The 24,993-nt window shown below is 40.6% G+C and overlaps 1 protein-coding gene across 1 annotated transcript in view; it reads left to right on the top strand.

Annotated features, from left to right (window-relative positions):
• Positions 1-3,949: 3,949 nt before the first annotated feature.
• tsc22d1 (TSC22 domain family, member 1) overlaps positions 3,950-24,993 on the top strand; it is a 38,203-nt gene continuing 17,159 nt past the window's right edge. The window contains exon 1 of the mRNA XM_043248600.1: positions 3,950-6,967. Within this exon, the coding sequence (XP_043104535.1) occupies positions 4,464-6,967 (2,504 nt within the window). The 5' untranslated portion in view covers positions 3,950-4,463. The remainder of the gene's footprint in view (positions 6,968-24,993) is intronic.

Genomic DNA, 24,993 nt, shown 5'->3' on the forward strand with positions numbered 1-24,993 from the left:
AAACATAGGCCTTGTTTAATACTAATCACTACTAATATTATAAGCTAGATAAGGGTGCAAAGCTTATATAAATAAATTCACTTTCTCAAAATTTACATTTAATAAAATACATTGTTACTCATTTAACTCTTAGTTTTACATGCAAGCTGTACATCTTTGTACATTAGGCTGCACATCTTTAAGATAATCAGTAAAAAAACAAAAAAAAACATTCACATTCTGCTTTTCATCCTCATTCACAAATGACTCTGGAGTATAGCTATACTACTACACTATTAATTCAGCACAGATCTAAACTTTAAAAATGGCTAAAATTGTTAAGACTTTGACTATAAACCGGCGAAAGAAAATCTGACGAAGCCGCCACTAGATGAAGCTGTTTGACCCTCTTTTGTTTCCATAGTCCTCTAAACTAGGGCCCGTTTCTGAAGTCCTGAGATCAACACGGCAAACATTTCTAATTTAGCATTTACAGGACCAGTAAAAATTGCAGGTGAAGTGTTAATAGTGACTACATTTGTATTACCTCATATCACTTCAGTCTATAAAAAATATATAGTTTGTTTACACCAATGATAGTTAGATAAAATAGAAATAAACTGAAGAAAAGCCTCGTGCAAAGTTATACCTTTATTTCACCTGATGGTCGAAGAGGCTCTAAAATGTACCTGGCTTCACTTTTGACTCAGACAGTTTACACAAAGTACATCTTTCATAAACCAAAATGCTTTCCTTTCACCACATGTTCATATTTCACGCGAATTCAAACCTTCCTGAACAAGCAGCTTTGCAAAGATTATTCGCATGATATTAGAGAGTGCTGAAACGAAGGGAGCGCCGGCCGTCCTTGCCGTCTCCGTCAAGGACATGGTATCGTGAGGGTTCTGGAACAAGCTGTGTTCGTTGAGACGTAGTCCAGCTTGCAGACTCGACATTTTAAAATCACGACAAGCGAACTGAAACAATGCGAACAAACGATGAAAAAACAGGTTTGAAAATCCAGCCCGGCGGGCCTCGCGAGAGGAATTTATCAAGTTTTCAAGCGAAAACGGATAATGTCACTTAATGCCTCTAATCACTTTTTCACGTGTCCTATAAATAAACCTGCTCGAGTTAGTAAACTTGTAAAACCTGCTTTAGCGTGTGGACATTTATCAGTAACTTTCCACGCGATTAAGAAGTTACTTAGATGATCGTTTTCATAATTGCTTCATTTGCTGCCGCCTTGAACGGCCCGTCGTTTGAGACCTCGCGGCTTCCCGGGCCTCAAACCGCTGAAGAGCGTTCTGTTTCGGATCGACGTCAGTGGTCTTGTGTTGTGAGGGATGCTTTGTCTTTAAAGTTCTTGAAGAAGCTGATTCGAAACAGTTGCGTTTCCTCATAGAGACGAGAAGGAGGTCCAGGTCAAACACTGATGAGAGATGAATGTCCTAACCGTTAAATACTGTAAAGTCAGCAGAGCATTGCTCTTAACCTCATCAAGCAGTTAGCTGACTCTTCAGGTGCTGCTTAAGTGGTTTCACGCAGAAAAAAGACTAATAAAAACGAGTCAAGTCACATGTGTGGCGCTTTATTTAATACGAACTGGTCTTAAAAAGCTTCACAGCGTTGCACAACTGAAATTAAATGACTGTGACTCTCTACAGAAGTTGTTGTTATTCGACTTAATTTAGTTCAACAACAGCGTAATTGATGCAAAGTTCATACGTTGTGAATCTCTTTCGATGCAGCTATACCAACAGCGGCAGCATTTGACTCAAGGCGGTTCAGCATTGATTGAATTCGCTGCATTTCCAATTTCGAATCCAATTATATTCATCGACAAAGCAGCTCTACCAAAGACAATAGTGTCAAGATACAGCTCTGATTTGTTTAGGGTCGACTCAAATCGGTTTGACACCGGTGCCGATGTTGTTAAGGTCCTTAATTATGAAAAAAAAGTTCAACAGACCCTCAAGCTCAAGGTGAGAGCGGGAGAGAATCAGACTCCATCAGCTCCTTCTGACTCACATCAAACACGATTTGTTTTTTTAAGGACCTCCTTTCAATCCGTCCTTCCTCCCTTCATTAAATGTTTCTGCACATTCCCTCTTGGCACGTGAAACTCCAGTGAAGTACATTAGTGGCTGCCCTAACAAACTCTCTGCGAGGCCCGTATTATTGCAACGCGGGCCGATTCGAAAACGATCTCAGTTAAAACTGTCGAGGATCGAAACGATCGGCAGCCTTGTTAAAGTGAACCTTCCCGACACCAGCTCTTCTCCGGAGGGATAAGCTTTCATTTCGGTGTGAAATTACACAGAACAATAGCGATTCTCGAAGAGGTTCTCTATTTTTTTCCGTAAATCACCAAAGATACCTGTTTTAATAAGTGTTTACAAAATGAAAGCAGACTCCGGTGTATAAATTGACCATTATTGTTCGGGAGCACAATAGCTCTCTGTGTTTTTTGTTGTGGAGTGCCTGTGTGATTTAAAGCTGCTGACAGCACCAGACGCTTACATTGCAATCAGCTCTCGCTGGCTCTCTCCCTCTGAAATTTGTATGGACGGGCACAGCCTGTCTGCTAGGTCTGGACATCAGGGCACACGCCCATTTGGGCTCTGTCAGACCTCATTTCCTCGTACTTATAATGTGTTACACTACCATCGCTCGCTCGGGTCGCTCCACTTCAGGTTCAAGTGCAAAGGTTTGGTGAGGGCGAAGGGATGTTTCAGCCCTTTCTAAAGGGACACTCATAAATCAACAACGTGTTGTAATAAATGACAGTGATGTTGGTGAGTGCTTTATGAGTGCTTTCTGTATGAGAAAACCCCATAATGTATATATTAGAAAAATCAGGAGAACTGTTAACAAAATTAAATACAGATAACATTATAAAAATGCACTATACTAAGTAAATATAAAATACACACACACACACAAATGCATATGTATATATATATATATACACACACACACACACACACACACACACACACATTACTTTATGGTAATTTATTCAGCCTAACATACTTTTTGATATTCAAATTTTTTTACCAGTAAAATAAACCACAGCCCAGTGTTATCTTGAGCGTTATACATATCTACTTTTAAAAATGTATCTTCTTCCGCACAACAAAGATGCTATTCTCACCGTCACAGCTGAAAGCTAAATATAGTTGGATCAGTGCACATGAGATGCATTCCTTGCTGTAATTTTATAACCTAAGTCTGACATTAAGCGCATATCGTGGAATCAAGTTATATCTGCTTTAAGTAAAACACATGAATGTATTCTGCGTAAAAGTGTGCCGGGGCCAGAGCTTTAGTTCTCTAGTCCCCCAAACACAACAAACAGCGTGTGTGAAATAACTGTGTCACTGTGGATGTTCGGTTGTTCTTTTCTGTCTGTGGAAATATCTGGCCCCCTCTTTCAGACTGGCTGTTTTGTAAAAACAGAACAAATCTCTGGACTATGTTGACAACATTGTTGTCACAGTGTCTGTTTACATCTTGTTGATGTAGCTGCCCTGCATGGGGGAAAACGCACACAAAAGCGCCCGACCTAAAAGACAGGTATCTGCAGAATCTTTCACGGGTTTATTTCTAAAATCCGCACCAGTGAAACGCGCCTTTCCTTGTTAAGACTTTATTGGAAATCCTAGAAACCCGCGCCCTTCCTCTCCCTCCCCTCCTTCAATGTCAAATAATAATAACGGCGGCGGACAAAAGATGTTATTCTGAGTGTTTGCTGCCACAGTTACCGAAGGCTATAATAAGAAACGTCCCTCGCCAACGCGCTCGGCCGCGCTCGGCTTTTTCCGGAACTCTTCGGCGGCCGGCCGTCTCTAGGAAACCCCCCTCCCCCCATCCTCGCCAGACTCTCCGGGCTTTATGTCTGGTCGCGGTGGAGGCGAACTGCCATGCGCGGTCGCCATGTTCTCGCGCTCTCCTCCCCCTTTCTGGGACTCGTCACAGGCTGATAGCACTAGCACAGGCTACATTACAAGGAGGCAGCTGGTGAATAGGAGCGGAGCGGGAGAGAGACCAACACGGGACTAAAACAAAAGAAAGCACGGGATGGAATAAAACGGGACAGCGCTGAGTCGCTCGGTTTCTCTCTGCCATCTGACGCCGGCCGAAGGACTTTGTTTCGCTTGATTTCGAGCTCCGGTGACTGCGATACAACAATTGAAAATGCGTCTGGCAGTTTGAACTGTGATGGGGAGAGACTGTGTCGTTGTAAGGTTGGATACATCGATCGCCCCGGCCGTGTGTGTCGACTCCCTCGCGTTTAAACTTGTGCACTGAACGCGTTCGCGAGGAATATACGCTTGAAAACAACAGCCGGAGCGAATCCGCGTCAGCTAGCTCGCTAGCGAGTGTTAACTAGCATCGGCGTTAGCCTGCTCCTCATGGTGGACATTTAAATACACCTCAAGTGGAATTATCTGTGGCAGTTACTGGAAAGTGTTGGTTTTATGTGGAAATTACTCGAGCGGCTTCAAGTTGCTTCCCCGAAAGAGCTTGTTCTCTTGAGCTGCGTTTATAACTTTGTTGGAGACCACCCTCTAGAAATGAATCACCACGACCGATCCGGGGACTCCGGCAGCGCCCGAAAAATGGTTTACCCCATGACTTTACCCAAGCGAGAGAGCAGCAGCAGCTCGGTAGGTGGTTCCTCAGCATTGACAACTTCTGGAAGCACCAGCCTTAATAGCAACAACTTGATGCTGGGGGATGATTATTCATCACCGGTGCTGATTCAGTCTCAAACGCCGGCTGCATCCTCGCTCGGGCCCCAGAACCCTCCCCAGAGCCTGAATATCCCCGTGCAGGCCACCCTGTTACCCCAAACTCTGCCCACCACAGTGGCGCAGATGAAGAAGAAGAGTGGCTTTCAGATCACCAGCGTTACTCCCGCCCAGACGTCTGTCAGCACCAACAACAGCATTACAGAGGACACCGAGAGCTGCGACGACTTGGACGAGTCCCACACGGAAGACCTGTCGTCCTCTGAAATCATGGACGTGTCTCTTTCGCGGGCCAACAACGCGGGTGGACCGGAAAGGAGCTCCTCGGAGGAGACGCTGAATAACTTCCACGAGGCGGAGACCCCAGGGGCCGTGTCACCCAACCAGCCTCCCATTCTCACCCAAGCACACATGCATGGCTCTATGGTTAACGGGACCGTGCACCATCATCACCATAATCCCGCTTCCTCTGCAAAAGCCCATACTGCTGGTGGGACGCAGATCGGGATACCTTTGGGTGCCGTGGTCACGTCTGCGGTGACCACAAGCTCTGCTAGCACAGGCCAGAAAATGCCTTCAAATGTGGTAGGATTGATTGAGAGCGCCTCTGTTGGCTCAGCCGCCGTCAAGCCTTTGGCCCCTGTCGCCTCAGGAGCTGGAATGATCTCTGTGACTTCAGGGGCCACAGTTAGTACTGGTAAACCTATAACAAATAATGTTTCTATGTTAAATTCTGCCAGTGTGCCTGTTGTGGGTGGCAGGAGCACCAATAGTAGCAGTGTAAACTACTCCCCTGCTTTGAATAGTATTAGTAACCAAATTGTAAACTTGACACACATTCCCAGTGGGATTATTGGCATGGGAATCGCCGCGGCTACCACCGCTTCGGGTGGTGTTGCGTCAACAGGTGGAGGGCAGGTGGGCCCAGCTGTCATGGGTCAGCACCCAATGCCCGCTCCCTCTGTCCCGCCGATGAACGCTCAGCCTCAGCAGGCCCAAGTGCCTACTCCAGCCTCCACCAGCTCACGTTTCAGAGTGGTCAAATTGGACTCTACCTCTGAGCCTTTTAAGAAGGGTCGTTGGACTTGCACCGAGTATTATGACAAAGAGGCCCCGAGCGCGGCGCCCTCTGAAAACGCCCCCAGCACCCGGACAGTGGAAAGCATCCGCCAGTTTGTGCCTGAGAGTGTGGCGTGCCCGGATCGAGAGAGCGTCGGCGGCACGGCTAGCCATTACACCGAAAGCCTGGGCAGCGGAGATGCAGGCGGCCCCTGTTTGACCTTCCAGCAGCCCGCTGCTCAGAAGCACGACTACTCGGCTACCCATAACGTGCCCCAAGACTTAGTTCACGCCCATCTTAAGAATAATGCGGTTGCTCCGAGCATTCAGCCGCCGGCCGCCATGGGAGGGCTGCAGTCCACAATCGGGCATTCGACCGCAGCCGTGCCCGCTCATATGCCTAAACTGACATACGCCCAGGCAGCACAATCCTCTCCTGCTCAAGCGCTGCCTGTGGTGACCCAACAGCAGATGGGCTACCCGACAGCACAGCAGCCGGCTGCACCGGCCCAGGTAGCACCGGCACACATTAACCCCTTAAGCCAGGGAGGCAGCTTGCCACCTGACTTCCCTCAACCCAAGCAGATCATGAACGCTGTGCCACCTGGGTCAACACAGACACTTCCCCACCTGTCTGCTCCCATCCCTCCGGTGGCGGGGAATGATCAGCTGATGGCAGCTTCGCAGCAGCCCGTGGGGACTGTGCCACCCCCTGCTGCTCAGACCCTTCCGCAAGGTCTCCTGCAGCCACAACAGACACCCGCCCCGCAGATGGTCCAGCTGGTGCAGCCCGCCGGGGCCGGTCTCATACAGCAGACCCAGGGGCAGCAGCTCGCCCCTCAACCCTCCATGGAGCAGCAGCAGTTGCAGCTCGGCAGTCAAGGCCGTGGCACCCAGTTCGTCCCGGTCGTGACCTCCTCAAACGTGCCTCCCAACCTCCAGAATGAGTCCGGTTTGATCCAGAACGGCTCGAAGGAGCCCGGGCCTGCGGTGAGCTCCCTGCCCTCAGTGATGCCCACCCTGCAAGAGGACGCCCAGCTCCTGTTACAGCACCCGGCTCTGCTAACGCAACCCAAGCCCGCCGGTGGTCCTGACGGAAGTGCTGGAGTCAATGCCTTAACTGCCTCGGCCAGCCTGCTGAAGAGCTTACCTGTGGATGGAGAAGAGGATGGGTGAGTTTCAGAATGTTTTATTTATTTGTTTACTTATTTTCAGTGTGTTTCCAATTCATTTGCTCTGGTAATTACAGCTTGAATAGCTTCATTAAAAATTACACATGCAGGCAGTGGGTGATCAGCGTTATGGCTTAATGTAGTGCTATAAACATAAATGGTGCTGTGCATGAAATATCATAGCAGCTGGGTTACAGGAGGAGGCCTATAGGCTGACTCACAGTGATTTTGTGCTATTGACAAAGGAAGTTAGGCCAGGAGCTGGTAGACTTGTTTGCTTCACATCCACAAACATGATTTTTTTTTAACCCCCCTGGCTGTTACTTCGGGAACTTTAATATTTAAAAAAACATTTGTGACCCTTTACCACAAAACCAGTCATGTTTATTTATATTGAGATCACTTGAAGCAACATCAATTGAATGATGAATCAGTTTGACTGGGATACAACTATTTAAAATGAATGTTGAGAAAATCACCTTTCAAAGATGTCCAAGTGAAGTTTTTAGGAATTGATATTACTCGTATAAAGGGAAGTTTTCATACATTTATGATAGTCAATTTACAAAACAACTGAACATGATCTTTGTGTAACATCCTAATTTTTGACATAAAAGAAGAAATGATTTTGACCCATTAAATGTATTGTTGGCTATTGCTACAAATACACTTATTTATATATATATATATATATATATATATATATATATATATATATATATATATATATATATATATATATATATATATATATATATATATATATATATTAATATACTGGTTTTGTGGTCCAGGGTCACATTTGATAGGATACGAAAATGAGTCAGCATTATGTTTGGTTAGAAAACATACAGACATTTGTGTATATCTACTAGAAGTTAACTTTCATAATTTAGGTGGCAATTTTATATAAAGTTTTTAAAAAGAAAGAAAAAAAATATGTATTTTGTGACTATATTTAGCTTGCTGCAGGCTTTTTTTTAATCATTTTTTGGTGACATGCTTGCTTTCCAGCTGTAACTCTATAGATAAATGGAGTTTGTTTAAACTCTTCGGATGTCTCGAATTATAGCACTATAATCTTTTAGAAGTAAGATGATTCACTTGCATTGTTTGATATACTGAGATTTTTATTTATGTATTTTTTTTTAAGATTTAAAACGGCAAGGCCCAGAATGTAACCTTAATATGATTACTGCTAGTGCCGTGACATATGTTTGAATTTGTCTAGAGCTGTTCGGAAGAAGCAGGCGTACGTGTTTATGCTGTGCAATGTTTATGAGTTGTTCATAAATGAAGTTTCCTGAGCTTGACGGAGCTTGTCTAACAGATGTCCCAGGGATGACGGAGCGCTCTGTAATCTGACACTCCTTAATGAAACAGACAGTTTTGTCACAGGGCACACACATCATTGTGACATTGCTTGTTTCTCTCAGGTGTTAGTCATAATCTGGCATTTGTCTAGCTTTAGATTGAGACTCTCTGTTCCCATCTATACGTTTTAGACGTATAGTAAAACACAGTTGTTCCCAAATAACGTAGCTTTATTGCTTTGAATATCACTCTTGTATTACACTTGATGGCCTTATTAACTGTTGGTCAGCACTTACTGTCAGCCACAGCTAGATAGTCCTCTGTTTACCTGCATTATCTGGCCATTATATCTGTATTATGGACAGCTTTCTGTCTTTTGCTGAGACTGCGTATATTTTGAAATACAGGCTATATGAAGTATGAATTTAACTTTGCGTGTTGACAGCTTGAAGTTTCGGATGTTTGATCGTATGCGTATAGCACTAAAGCTTCTATTGGATTCAGATTCATCTTTCAAGGCTCGTTGTCCTTGTAAGATCTGTTTTGTTGTGTGTATCGTGGCTGTCCTTTTGACTGGTATCATTATTTTTGCCGTGATTGCGTTTGGGTGAAGGACAGCAGGACTACCTACAGAGCCAGACATTTCAAATATAACAGACTTTGGCTCCTGTGAGCTAACAATTTAATTTCGACCCGTTTTATTTCTTTGTTGTGAAAGGCCATCAGCTGGTGCTGTTTTGGTGTAGAGCGTGAGGCCATTTATACTGCATGAGATCATTCTGTTTTCTCCCGTTTTGCTCTTGCTCAATAGCAGATTAAGTCAGCGCAAATTATTTTAATCTGTTTTTTTGCCATTCTTAGGTCACAGTGTTGACTAGCAGCTTCGTATAGAAAGATTATCATCTCACATTTGCTTTTTTTTTTTTTTTTTTTCTCAATGTAATCTGCTCTTGGCAGTGATAAAAGCCACACATGAGAGTCTCAATGAATCACTCATTGTGTGGAGATCAAGTAGATTATCTCTCCAATTAATGACCCTGTGGAATGGGAGAGGAGAGGAAATGCTTTCACTCGGCCAGATCGGACCAGAGCTGATAACGTGGTAGAACTTAAAGCGGCAGTACATGCATGCTTTCTCTCTGGGTCTCTGTTACATTCATTTCACTTAAAAAAACAAAAAATTGCCATATGTTAGCCATAATGTAAGAGCTGCTCTTTTTCTGTACAGTGGTGATGGTATTGTCAATCTCCAAAAACTTAAATGTATTTGCTTCACGTCTCCTAAAGTCATACAATAACTCTATTTGAAGAGAAATTTTAGACTTTTATTCAGATAATTATGAGAGTATATGATATTTCCCCATAGTGATGCCACACCTTGGGATGAGTTGCACATTACAAACAAATGACTAGTTTTTGTGAAAAGTTGAACAAAAGCAACATTTTTAGGGCCCTCTGAAATCCTTTTTTCCCCCAAATTTGTTTTGAATGTTATATTTTTTAAGTGCATGTTTGTTTGTTTGTTTTTTTTTTTTACTTTTTATGAACAGTTACCATTCATGTGGAGGCTTGCAAAACAGAAGGATGTCTTTAGTATGTTATTCTAATATCCCTACTTTTTACTGATTCATCCAAAAATATCCATGTTTGGTTTTTATGACTAGATTGCACGTTTCTATCTTTCATGTTATGGAAGTCATAGAGCCCTAAGAAAGATTTAAATTCTGACATTTATACGATTCAAGTTGTTCACGCTAAGGCACCGCATGGAATATAGCGCATATACCGTACGGACCATATTTATATGCACTTTTTAAATATTTGTTTTATTTATTCTTATTGATACACTTTTGTTGTTGTTGATAAATGCAACATAACTGCTCAGACATTTTTGTCTAGTGTCTCTTTTTGTTTTTCACGGATGGGTAACAATAATACGGGCTGGAATAACATGGAGTCGAGGAAATGATAAAATGTTCATTTTTGGACGGTCTTTTCCTTTTAATGTGGTTTTCAGCTGCATCATTATCAAACTTCAGAAGGGTCATTCTGCATCTGTAATCCAAGACGAGATCCTGTACTTTGAAGTCGTTTTTCGACCGGAGAAGGCTCTTTTGTACGCGCGTCTCTCTTTTAGGATGATGTCATTTGAATTAGAACCTGTCCTTCCAAACCTGAGAGCAGAGAGCACAGAAAAGTACTTCAGGGACTGAAAGCTAATAGGGGCAGAGACCTCATGAGCTCAGCTGAACTGGTTTCTCAAACGCATTCACAACAGGCATTTGCGCTGGTCTCAACTCTTTTCAGGTTTGAAATCTGCTGCCTTTCATATTCTTTCCCAGACGTGACAACACACGATCCTCGAACGCTTTGCTGCTTCCTACGTCTCCTAATTGGCGTTGTTTTTCTCTGGTTAAATCTCTAATCTGAAGACACACTAGGCTGACGTCGCCTATTAAAGTTAAGTACGAAATCACATCTGTTGGAACTGTTGTGTCCGATGTGTCCTCAGCCACGCTCCGCTCCGTTCATCTGTCCATACGGAGCGTCACCTGGACAGCTGCTACGTGACGCCATTCACATGTAAACATTTCATTATTTTGAAGCCTCTACACAAAAGCGTACAGGGAAGTGCCAGGGCGCAGCAACACGTTTTATTACTTATAAAGCATATTTGCCAAGTGGGTATTTTCATCTGGCCCATTTAGCCAGCCCTATTTAAGTGCTCTCAGAACAGCAGAACGGGGACCAAGCAAAACAACATCGTGGCTGTTGCATTGTCACGTTTTAGCGGACAATTAACATTTTCTTTTGATCTGCTGGGCGTAATGATTGCTGCGCATGGCCCCTTTAATTTCGTTTTCATTGCTTTAATAATGTTTGTTCAGCAGCGAGAGGAATTATCAGTTTGAATGGGGTTGGTATTGTTTTAGTCTTCTTGCCAGTAGACTATTACGATTACTATCTCATGTATATGTATATGTATATGTGTTTATTTGTGTGTTTCAGCGTTTTCAAAATGAGCATAAAAATAGGTGGCTGTGAACATAGCTAGTGACTGTTTGTTTGCTCTTCCAAAATTATTTGAAAATGGTCAATTAGTTTAAAAAAAAAATTGCGCAGATGTTGTATGATCTATCTTCCAAACTCCAGCGTTCTCGTTTTTGGACACGTAATGATAAAGATGCATGCTTTTTACTAAAAGGTCAATCCTGTGCCGTCTGATTAATTTGCCCACAGAGAAGTCCAGATAGCTGCTCTGAAATTAAACCTCTCCACATCCCGAGTCGTTATTCATGCCTGAGCTGCAGCCTGTAGAAAGTTTGATCCCTTCCTATTTTGGCTTTCTAAGAGCAGTCGGCACGTGAGTCAGCAGAGTTGGAAAGCTGCCTCTCGCTGTGGTTTCAGACCGGGCAGGAAATCTCGCGTGCAACCTTGAGCATGTGCCCATGCCGCGCTCTTGCTCTGTTAAACATGTACAATGAGATTTCCTCTTCTTGTATCACCAGGCTGGATGGAGTGAAATGAGGTCACCGTGGAAAACATGGCGGCCGCTGCACAACACGTTTAATTGGACGGCTACTAATTTAAATAGGATTTATTCTTCAGGGGTGAAGGCAGAACTGTCTTTTCAGCTGACGTTTATTTGATTAGCTTTTTTTTTTTTTTTTTTTTTTAAGTGCTTAACGTAACCTTTTACAGACCGTATTAATAGCCTGTCAGGTAAACGATTGATGATCTTTGACGGTGGGAAATTTTTCACACCCAGCACCTTGCTCGGTCCCTGAGGGATTGCTCCATCTGTGCCGAGTGTCTTATCTCTACTTCCTCCCCATCCCTGCCACAAACACCATGTGTGCTGCGGATTATCTGCCAGTCAGGTTCTCACCTCTGCACAATTCTGAACTCCTAATACTAGATAACGAGCAAACAGCCTGGGCTGCTCTGCAAATGAATCGCTGCTGCAATCCACGGCCACCTGACACTAGATCAGTGAGTGCTGTATGATTTTTGTGGACTAAATCGTGCAATCCAGTCATAGTGGAATTTACAGTGTATCTTGGAATTTGGTAAATTTGATTTTTGACATTTTTGCGCCGTCGAGTCTGTGCCAAGTTTAAATATGAAGGCTGCGTTTTCAGTTCCTTTGTGAAAATAAGCAGAGCAGTACTGAAGCATGTGTGACGCTCGTGTTGCTTTCAGCATCTGCAGTCTCAGTATTTGACGACATAGACTTAATCTCCAGAGCTCTTCTGAGAGTCACTGCACCAGTATTTTATTTATTTCAGTACATAACACCAGAGGTGTTCAGCTGGGATTAGGAGTCGGCTTTATACAGACCAGTCAAGTTCTTCAACACTGACTCAGTTATTTCTTTTTGAACCTTGCCTTATACACAGAGACAGCGTCATGTTAGAATAGAAAAGGATCCTTTCAAAACTGTTGCTATAAAATTAGAAGCACACAATTCCCTTGAATATCATTTGTATGCTTTAACGTTGAGATTTTTACTGAAGTAGTTAAACCTGTTCATTGGAAGGTGGTGACCCAATACTTTGTGTGTTCTGAATTCAGATGATTAGACATGCTTTTTTTTTTTAATTGTTAGAATTAAAACACTGAAATGCAATTCATTAAAGTAAACAGTTCTTTGTTAAAGTTAGAAAACTATAAAATGGATGTCTTAGTGCTCTGATGTGTGCGCGCGGTCCCATCCACTGGTAAAGAACGCTTTGGTTACGATGGGCTTTATCGTCTCTCTCAACACTTTGTCCAGAGTAATCCCTCTCTCCTATGCGAGGAGGCTGAATGAGTGCCGGGCTCTGTATTTAGCATACAGCGTGCTGCTGTGTGCCATTAGCACTGAGTCATTGTTTCGGCCACACTGCCAGTGTCGCCTGGCCGCCGGCCACCTCGCTCTTTCTGTGCAGACCCCCGCTCGCCCGCCCGCCCATCCCTGTCCTTTGCGCCGGTCTGCCCGCTCGTCTGAGCTGCCACCGAGCTGCTATAGCAACCGGCAGCCCTAAAACCCCTAGCATAGCCCTTCCAGAGCCAATTGTGTCTTCATCGCTCTCGCCCCGGCTCTGGAGAAGCCGCTCTCATTCAGCAGGGGCTGCGAGTTCCCGTTTTAAAAACAAAGCCACGCTCTTTGTGCTGGAAATCAGAATCAAAGGACTTCGGAATTATTGTTTGCTTAGTTGTTTGAGGATTAGCCGCGAAATACATGCAAATTTATGCCTAGGCTTGGTTCGCCGTCTGACAGAATGGCAGTGCAGTGCTCAGTCATGGCGGTTTTCAAGGAAGCGTGAATAAAGAACAGATTCCTGCAGAGGATTCTGGGTCGCTTTCTCATCCGGGGCACTTCTCGGCTATCTTCCTTCCAGGACTGAATCATGCCTTGTACAATACCTGTTTGCATAAATTATTATTTACTTGGACAACAGTTAAACAATGAAATTTGGTAGATTTAACAGTTCAATGTCAATAAATCACCATTATTATTATTATTATTATTATTATTATTATTATTATTATTATTATTATTATTATTATCATTTTTACATTTTCATTTTCTATTTATTTTTTTAAAGAGACTTGAAATTGAATATTCCAAAAGAAAAGTTCATTTAAGAACCAAAATCTAAGATCAAATCTCTTTTAATACATTTTAAGTTACAGATATCCAATGTTGGAAAAAGTTGTTTTAATATTGAAGAACAAGATATGTTTCTTACATTATTCTTCTGCAGGCATTTTTAACCCCATTTATCTGTCTACAATATCAGGTAAAAATTGCCATTTTGACCCACCCTCTACAAAATAGTTGATTACTCATTAAAATACTGATTTAAAATTCAATATTGGCTTTAATCATTCATATAGACATTTATCTTTGTTCATAATAAATATTGACAAAATGAAACATTTGAGCTGGGGATCTCTGGTTGATAAATCAGTGCTAATTTGCACATAATGCTATTTTTTTAAATGCATGAAGTCTTGGATGACACAAAAAGAATGAACATGTGAATATCAGTATTTCCTGTAATAATGCTGTTTTTGTTGCAGTCTTAACGTTCTGTTAAAACATGTATTTCACACTTGAGGTTGTATATTTATAAAAAGTGCAAATGACTAACGCACAGCTTTGACCATCTGGATTTTATTCATAATTACAATGTCCGCTTTGACACGTGTAGTAATAGTAATTGACTGACTTTAACAAACTGATGCATTAACTTTTTCTGCTTCTTGTCTTTGTGCTATTGATAAAACCGCTGTATTGTACCATGGTGCCTTTTTATAGTATTTAAATGTAGATTGATTTTTACGCTGGTGACTGCACAAATCTAATATGTTTGTCGTGCGCGGTTAAGTGAGCCCGGGGGTGTTGAAATCGTTCTCTGTGGGGTGAATGGATGAGCAGTGCCACTGTTTGAAAGCGTAACCATGAGCTTGTGTTCTCACACAGCCTGTCCCACAGCTCCCGTGGCCGTCCGTATTTGCAGTGCTCGTCTCAAAAGGGGACTTTCCAGGAACGGCCCCTTTAACAAATCAGGCCCTGTCCTTGTTTTCTGGCTAGCGGGAAGCTGTCCTTTATGCCATGAAGTCTGGGCTTTTTTGGATGCCTTGTGATCCTATTCTAGGTGCAAGATAAACAGCAATGGCTCAAAAACAGAACAGAGCAGGACTTATTCCAGACGACTGGAAGTTTGTACCCGCTGTCCTCCGTGTGATGCATATGCAAACATAATGCGGTTTGTGGCTAGCCTCTTTGTAGCATCCTCAGCAGGCTGGACTTTTCTGTGATTGTGGCCAGGAAATAAAAGTGGCATGCATGACAGCAGGACTGAGAGAGGTGACTATAAAGAAGATAGTATCACTGATATAGAAAAAATGGTATACATGATTTTCGTTTTTGTTTCATGTAGCTCTCAGTGAAGAGAGTCCGATCAGATCTGGTTCCTGTGTGATGGCCGCAGATGACTGGGGTTTCTGCCGTGGCTTGTTTCGAGCTCGCAGCGCCAGAAGCTCCCCGGCTGCGCTGGGTTTGGCTCTCGTAAATTAGAGCCATGTCCCCTCAGGCAACCCACCCACATGCATCAAGAATCCTGCCTTTTCACTTACTGTGAACCTGAAACACTGTACACACGGCCTTTATTAGACCAGACGCAAACATTACCAACTTCTGAAGGAGGCTTGTAATAGTGCGTGACCTTAGGCTGTCTGCACTGGAGCTGTCATCACCTCACAACAGACCAGTCGGCTAGACTTGAGCAACACTGAAAATTAAAATGAGATTTTTACGTGTTTTGATCGGTGCTAGGGTGTTATGGGTGGTTACTTAGTCGTTGAACCCCAATTATTTAATTTATTATTAAAAAATTAAAAGATTGCTTGTGATTCTACGATGTTTATTTTTTACAATCTGTAGTTTTTTTTCTTGAATAATTTGTAGTTTTTATGAATATTTATTTTTAAATGCATAAATACAATTTTAATAATTTTTTTAATTCTATGCATTTCTATTTAGTTACACATTCTCATTTCTATTTGCTTATTTTAGTTTTTATTTCTTGTTTTTATTTTGTTTTTTTCAGTAATTCGTTTTTTCTTGCTACTTGAATGTTTGTATTTGTTTTTTAAATTTATAAACATTTGTTATATTAATTTATTACATATTTATTTACTTTTTTTGTATGCATTTAATTTATATTCATACATTTATTTTATCCGCATTCACTTCCATGGTCCTGTTTAGTTAAAACATATTTTTATTCCTAGTTTGTTAACTTGTTTATTTCTATTTCTATTTTTAATTATTTATGAAATATTTCTTGCTTTACATTTTTCCATTTCTTTTAATTTATGAATATTTATTTTATAAGAATATTTTTATGTAAAAATATAAATGTTTTATATTACTCTGTTTTTGCATAGGTTTTTTTAATTGTATATTTATATTTTAAGCATTTCTTTTTCGTTATTTAACCAAGTGCTGATTTATTATTAATGTATTTAATTTGCATGGGTTTATTTTAAATGCTGAAATGATTTCTCGCTGTTATGCAGTTACTTTGTTGCTGGGTGTTTTGGTGTGTGTGTGTGTGTGTGTGTGTGGTACCACAGGTGGAGCTGATACAGAGATTACTCCTCTTTATATTGGAATCTGTCATCACGGGCTTTTTGGTGTTGACTGTTGGCTTCTGTAGCTCTTAATGGCTGAGGTTATCATCTAGGCTGCGCTAAAGCTGATGCTTTGAATTACTGGTTAAATTGCAGAGAGTATTTTAAGCCGTCAGTGTTGAAATAGGCTCGGCGAGTGGATGTGTACAGGCGTATCAGGTAGGCTGTGTGTAAATCGCACTGAATGGGAGCGTGCTGGCAGTGAATGGCACCCTTTCAAAACGCGCTCCGCAGTGCCAAACTGTTTTTGTGCGTAGATCTGGTTGAAGATTGGCTGCATCTCCCTCAGAATGAGGTTCAATTGGAAAAGAATGGATCTAGTCGTCTTGGTCCCGTCTAAACGTCGTCATCCGGCCCTGCTTTCGAGTCTCAACCAAGCATGGATCCAGTCTAGCAGCTGGTTACGAATGGACGAGCGCTTCGGTTTGTGACTTCGCTAATGCGCCGTCCGACGTGAATGGGGTTTGGGGTTGATTTGTTTACAGGCCGCTCGCGCTCACAAGTGTGTGCAGCTTTCTCTGGGGAGCGTGAAGGCAGGGGAGGCACGGATCCAGTGACGGCCATGCAGTATTGATGGAGAACTTTCCTTTAGGCCCTCGCGCAGGCCTTTCATTCACCCGAGTAATGTGAGAGTGTGTGTGTGTGTGTGAATAAGAGAGAGTGAGCTGCACACACACACGTGATGCGGTATGCTCTTACATTTCCCTCACTTGTGTTTCCTGACTCTGTGTGCTGCTTGTGACTGACACACACACACACAATCACAATAGACAGAGCTGCCCAGTACTTCCCTTTACCATTATATGAGCTCGTTTTAATGTGCTTTTACGTAAAAGCGTCCGTTCATTCCTCGCCGGGCCTTCAGATGAAGCGGGCCGGTGAGTTAAGCCCACAGTCCTGCAAGTCAGCATGTAGGTGCTGCTGGATGTTTTAATGACTGGAGATGGCTTTTGGCCCCACTGACTGATCGACCCCTGTGGCTGTTGTGATGAATCACCGTGTCCTCAGCTGTCACGCTCTGTGAGGAGTCATTCATTTAGTGCTTTACTGCGCTTGGCAGTTATATAGGTTTTAGTTTTCATCTACGTGTCTGTTCTGCCACTATTTTTAGCTCGTGTCGAAACCTATGGAACCCGCTGTGAGAGAGGGGCGCTCGAATGGGCAGCGGAGTGTAAAAGTACGCGTATAATAATATAATGAATACATCTTTATACAAAAATGCGATCGAAGTTAAAGCATCTTAGAAATGAATTTGTTTTACTCAAGTTTATTTTCAGTTGAAATAGGGCCCAAAGAAATCTTCTGGATTAATGGTTAAACTAAAAGATATTAACCAAAAACATGTCTAATTTAAACTTAAGCAATTTATTATCTTGATAAATAGCAACTTTTGAAATTCTTAAATTTTTTACCTTTCACTTTTTTTCCAAAATTAAGCATGTCTATATGAAACTTTTGCAATTTATTAACAATCTATTAAAATTTACCAAAAAGTGTAGGCCTTATGAAATACTTTATGTATTTTATTTTTTTTTACATAAAGTAATTTTCAAACCAATATTTTTTTATTTAAATTTATTTTTTAAGTTAAAAAAGCATGTCTGATTAATTGAATTGATAAAATGATTAATATTAATTTCGTTATTACACAATTTACTTTTTTGTTAGAAATGCTATGTACCTTTTTAAATGTTTCTATTGAAGGCATAAATCAATTTAACTTTAAATCAAATGAACATTAAACCATTGAACATTGTTGTTTTTATTATTATTATTATTATTATTATTATTACGTTAAGACAATTTTACAAATTTTGTGATTTTCTGCATTTTAAAAATATATTTGTCTGGATTCATTGAAACCATCTACGTTTTTCACATTGTGGACATAGTAAATTGTTTTCCAAACAAAGAATTGAAAAATACAGTTCTAATATGTTGAACTCTGTGTTGAGTTCATGGAATTTTTTTTTTTTCTTCTTTTTGCCCCAAGATTTGTCTGGTGTGAACGAGGCTTTAAATAGACATTTTCTGTGGATTAAATGTGTCCTGGTCTGCCTCGTGTGCCTTCAGCCTCAGTAGAGAGCCTGCGGTTGAGACACACACACACACACACACACACACACACACACACACACACACACACACAGAGGCTCCTGGACAGACAGTATTGCGTAAGAGTGCTAATGAGGACTAGATGTGACAGTCAGGCTCTTTCAGGCCACGGCGATGGCCAGGTCAAGCTACTCATACGGTGAATAGATTTTTGTATGGTATGTGCCTGAGGATGATTTTTAGAATGTAATTCATATAATTTATTGTATTTATAAATATACTTAATATAAGCGTAACATTTTTCTTAAATATATAAATGCATGCGTGTGCATTTAATATACACTGCACACACATTATGTAAAAACCTTTTTGTTTTTTGATTGTTTATAAATGCATTATTTTGAAATTGTAACTATAAAATTTTACATTTATTTTTAGTATTAATACTTTAATACCTTTAATTAGCTTTTGAGCAGATTTATTAGGGAATGTTCATATTTAGTTAATTAGAGAATTATATTTAGAATTATTTTGAAAACCAACTTGGAGGCATTTTAAAGGAATAGTTCACCCAAAAATGAACATTGTCATGATTTATTCGCCCTCTTGTTGCAAACCTGTAAGGCCGTCTGTTGAACACAAAAGAACCTGTTTTGTCAATGCAGTATATAGTCAATGGGATCCGAATGTTTCAAGCTCCAAAAACTTTACTCACGAGGGGAAGTACTAGTGACAGTTTTCAGTTTTGGTGAGCTTTCTTTTTAAATGTGTTTTAGCTACTAGCTACTCAGCAGGCGGCATAGTTTTCTAATGACAGTGACTGACGCATATCTTTCATCGCTGAGGTCATGAAACGAGTTTTATCAGAACGTTATGCGTCACTCTATGACGGCATCAAGGTCACGTTCACATGAACTTCACCTGTCGTTAAAAACGAAGCATTGGGATTAAAGTCATTCCTGTACGCGTGACTGGATTTCTTCTGCTTTTTGGGATGGGTTCTGCACCCGAACACACGTGAAGGAGCTCTGTTTGTTTTGGGGCCGGTTGTTTGACGTTACCTGACCTGAACTCTCACGGAGCTGCCTCTCCCACGCTTTATGTAAGAGTTGAGAGGCTTTATTGGGAATGGTGGACACAATGATTTTGGCTTTTGATAAACGAGGGCTTTGGCAGGAGGGGGTCAGCGTCGTCACGGCCTGTGGATGTGGCAGCCCCGAGCTGAATGAGTGCGAGGTAGTAGCGCTGCTTTCACTCCGCTTGCTTGCATTGCCCTCTGACGGCCGTTTTCTGACATTGGCACATGCGAGCAGGCCTGTATTGCGTGGAGAAAGCTAGAACCTAGTTAGGATAAAACACAAGCGATAACTAACTAAACTTCACGGACCACCTAATGCTCACAGACTGGACTCAAACCTCTTGCACACTGCGTGATAACTGAACCATTTATGCACGTCTTTCAGATTCACATTAAACGAGCAGCTCTAACTCTGTTGTGAGTCCGGTTTCCAGCTGTAGTGGGTACAGATCTTTAGTTTTTCTGGGAGAAGGACAACACCTTTCATACTGCAGCCTTTACAGGCAATAGAAGTGTTTGATTGTTTGCTCGCTGCTGTTCTTGTATCGTCCAAAAGAAGCTTTCAGAGTAGTCAAATCAAATGTAGGGTGTTATGGTGCCACCTAGTGATCGTTTCGAAACCAAAACCAATTTACCCTGACGTAGGGCTGCACGATTATGACAAAAAACGTAATTGGCAATTATTCTTTTGAAACTGTAATAACAGTAGTTAGTTATCACAGTTCACCCTGATGTTTATACCATTGCTTGAAGCAACCGCGTGCCATATTTTTACATGAACATAAGCTAAAACAAGCACTCCAATTAAAAAACCTTTATTGCTTTTCTATAGCATTAAGTCTCAAATGTCAATTAAACATTGGATTGGTTTATCGTTTACAATAAAAAGACTATGAATGGTACGTTATACTAAAACTAAAACTGGAAAAACCCTTAAGATAACCCGTAGAAAGAAAAAAAAACATGCAGACCGATTGATTGCCAATTTGAATGATTACATAATTGTGGCATCTGTAGTTGGACTTGCGATCAGAAAGCTAGACTTAATTGTTTGCTTTTTTTTCAGGAGCATTTTCATCTTTGCGAAGGCAATGTGAATAATATTTGGAATCTGATGTGTCGGATCATTACTGATACGATTATTCTTGTAGTTTGCAAAAGATTGCAAACGCTCATCTAAACACCTGAAGTCATGATGACCCAGATACCTCATTTAGGACTTAATTTACTTTTTCTTTTTCTTGGCTTTTTCTTTTAACCCGTTTTCACAGACAAATCTGAGCCGTATAAACTGAAAGAAACTTGCGCCGACTGATCCTAAAATATATCAGTGCCTTTTGTTTTGTCTCGAGATGCACACCAGTGTTGTTTTCTAAGCACGTTTATATTAAATGTCCTAATTGTACTTCAATCTAATCCCCGGTCTGTGAAACCGTGCCTTAAAGTCATCAACACTGTTATCTCTTACATGTGTTTTATAGAAGTAAATGCGTTGTATTCGTCTAAAACTCATGGGCAGGTTACTTTACATCCTTTTACGTCCTCGCTCCATCACGAGTACAATTCATGCCAGTTATTATAATAACTTGCATAATATTATAATATAATAACTTGCGTAATATTATAATATAATGCATAATTAGCAAGGATTTACGTTTAGCTAGCTTGATGAAGGATCACTCGAATCAGAAAGAAAGTGAAGGCTATGATGACAGCAATAGTTCTCAAGGAATTAGTTGGTTCCTTCTAGATGCTGGAAACAGGATTTAAACAAGTGCTATAACACTCACACTCGGGTAAGTGCGTTTAGGTCACTTACATAGATTACTGCATTTTAGCGCTGTCATTTCTTTAATAAAAAATATCATATTTTTTTTGCATTAACATAAATTCTTCAACCTGCCGAAATGTTTCTATAAATATATTTCCCCACTAACCTGCTGCATCAGCGCTCGTCTTCTCATGAACAGGAGCCTAGTGTTTTTTTACTGATCATATTCATACCTGTTGAGTGTACGGTTTGATCGATAAACACCTTCACAAATTAACCATGGTTTATAGTAAATGTTTTTCCTATTTACTATGAATAGTCTACCATGCTTAAACTGTGGACAGTGTAGTAAAAGAGTTAATTTGTGGTTGTGCCTTAACTTCAACTGCCAATTTTATTTGTTTGTTTCTAGTAAAACCATGGCTAATTTGTATTTATTATATTTAATATTTTCAAAGTAGAAGTGTATCATGAGGCTCAGTGCAAGTAGTCTGTTCTAGTTTTACATCAATTAATTTCTTAGATTTTGTTGTGGCCTGCCATCTAGCGGGGACATTTATTTTGGCCCGATGCCAAACTTATTCGCTGACACTTGGTTTACAGCAGTGTTTTTCAAACCTGTCCTGTACATTTTGTTTGCCTCTCTTATAGACCAAGTGTCACCTTGCATCACACAGACCTCACACTGTTTCAACTGAGCATGTCAGTAAAGACAGCCGGGGTCATCTCACGTTGTGCAGTGTTATGCCAGAAGAAGAAACCTGTGAAGTCTAATCTACAATAAACTGTAATTCTTTTATAGTTTATATAGATGCGTGTATGAGAGATAGATATAGAGATATTTAGGTATAGATAAATCTAGATATAGCTGTCAGCATCTAAAGGCCTAATTATTTCAGGTATAAAATGTATTTAATTTTTATGCTGATTATCTTGGCAGAGTGTTGAATGACAAAACAAGCTGTTCTGGAGGTTTTGGTGATGCTGTGAAATGATCCACACAGAAATCGGGCCCCCGGCCCAGGTCTCTTGCCTTTATGATGTGACTTTCTTTCCCGTGACTTTTTATAAGATCTGTTTGTAGTTTCTAATGATAGATAATTCAGCAGGTGTTTTTGCAGCTAAAGGAAATGATAAAACTGTCCAATTTTCATAATGTTTGTGGTTGTGTATTCTTTATCTCAGTATTAGATTATCACTTTATCCAGGGTTTCACAGTTGTCTCTGGCCACTGGATGATTGGCCATTACTTTCATCGTTTACCCATTTAACAAAGTGGCAAGTGGATCTATAAGACATCCCACTCACTAACATTAATTTTAATGGAAAAAATACCTAAACTATTCAAATGTTTTAACTATTTCGTACCATATCCATGTAATTCTCTTGCTGTAAACGCCAGTGCTCTTGGGTTTTCTGCAACCATGATGCTCGCTCATCCCGGATGTTTATAAATTTATAAGTGGCCTATCAGACGCACCCAGGCCTCGCAGTCGCCACTAACGGGTCTGATCAGGGAGGTTGGTTTAGAGGGGTGAGAAAAGCAATTTTCAATATATATCACTGATTTGATTTCTTTTCTTTTCAGTACTGCTGCTTTAAACTAATCATTTTAATTAAAAACCTAAACACACTGCATTTATTTGCATCTTATTTGTTTGTTTTTTTGAGGCTATCCCATATCCGGATTTTTCTTTTGATTTTGGTTTTCTTTTACATGTCTTACGGTCAGCCATGGGATTATTCTGCTCTATTAATTAAAATGCGGTTTATATGCATATCTGCTAATTGTTTGAGAAGCCCAGATTGTTTAATAAATAAATGAAATGTATTATTTTTAGCTTAGGACTTCTGTTTCTTAGTGAACTTTAGTCTCAGCAGCTTTGTGAATAGGTTTTAATGGAGAAATCTGAGTGCTATTTAGGTGAAAGTGTTGTGTGAATGCAGGCCCTGGTTTATTTACTACTAGGCTAAAACACTATTGGGTTGTGTGAAGGTCTATTCTGAGAAGGATGAAAGCTGTATTAAAGGCAAATGGAGCTAGAAAGCCTAAATTATACATTTTATACAGCCAAGTTTCCAAGTTCACATTATTCTAAGCTACCTTATATATATATATATATATATATATATATATATATATATATATATATATATATATATATATATATATATATATATTTTACATATTTTGCACTTTTTACACAGACTTAAATGAAGAAAATGGATAATCAAATTATGTAAGTGACAAGTCCTAGTTGGTTCAAATTAACTGATTAATCATTCAAAATATGTTTGTTTACATTATGTCTGTGTAGTGTATATATTTGTGCAAATGCATGTTTTTAAAATATTTACACATTTTTATATTTATATTCTTATATAATAAATTTTTTTCTTAAATGTGTTCATGCATGCCATACATAAAGATAAATATGCATAATATACACAGTATACACACATTATGTAAACAAACTATTAACCATTTGAAAGCACTAATTCACACACATTTAAATGTGTATATTTTAACCAAAGTATTTTAATTGTTTGCGTACTCTCATATAACTATATAAACCATTCTAATGGTATACAGGTCCAAAATATTATTTGGCGGTATTATGATTTCGCCACAAACGAACACTAGAGGGCAAATGTGACCATCTAAACCAGCTGAGCCGTGCACAAGCCTGTGTGAGGTCATGGGTAAAGTGTCCACGCTGCACTGGCTGAATGAATTAGACGGTGCACAGTCTTTGTAAGCAACCTGAAATACTTCTGTGCGAGTCCGACTTAATCATATCATCATGTTGGTTTAGAAAACTTAATTTATGAACGTTCAGCAGACAGCTGCGTATGAGAGCATCATTAGCAGAGAGTCATGCAGCTTGTGTAAAGCAGTTTAAATGAGCGAGCTTACGGCAGTCACGGGTCTTAGCGGGACTATTGAGTCAGATTGAGATGTGTGTATGTATGTATAGATATATAGATGGATAGATAGGTCAGGTGAGACAGGCTTAAAAGAAAACAGCTTTTTGTTGTCTCACTTTTGTTTGGTTTGACGTCACATTGATGAATGGCTTGGAAAAAGCCCAGCTGATGTTGTATGTTGTCCAGCGCGCCTCATTGTCTTGACTTGCTCTGTGGCAGAACTTCACGCTGTGCCGTGCCAGGGAGATGTAGGAGTGCTGTTCACGGTTATCCGGCAGGTTCATTCGTTTTCTGACGGGGGGGTTTGGGGGGGGATTGAATAAGGTGCACGGTATCTTCTAGAACATGTGTGGTTATACAATCCAAACCGGTACGTTATTTTTCGTAAGGTTTTGTATGAAGTCTCTAGTAGCCATAGACGGCGTTCTTTGTTTCATCGCGTGTTTTAGAAGCCTTGTCGTTTCTGGGAAGTCCATTGAAATGAAATATCCTTTCCATTATCGCGCTGCCTCGCTGACAGGATGACGTTTACCTGCCCCGGCGCGACTCTAAGGTCATTTTAACAGTGCCGCTTCAGATCCTGTGCGTCAACTTTCGCTCACGCAGAGAGATACTGTAGATGTTTTTGAGAGTCGAGTTACCGAATGAAAGGTTACTTCTGCAGGGTCGCCTTTATGACCAAAATAACGCCAG

This window comes from Puntigrus tetrazona, chromosome 9 (genome assembly GCF_018831695.1).
Source record: "Puntigrus tetrazona isolate hp1 chromosome 9, ASM1883169v1, whole genome shotgun sequence".
NCBI lineage: Eukaryota > Metazoa > Chordata > Actinopteri > Cypriniformes > Cyprinidae > Puntigrus > Puntigrus tetrazona.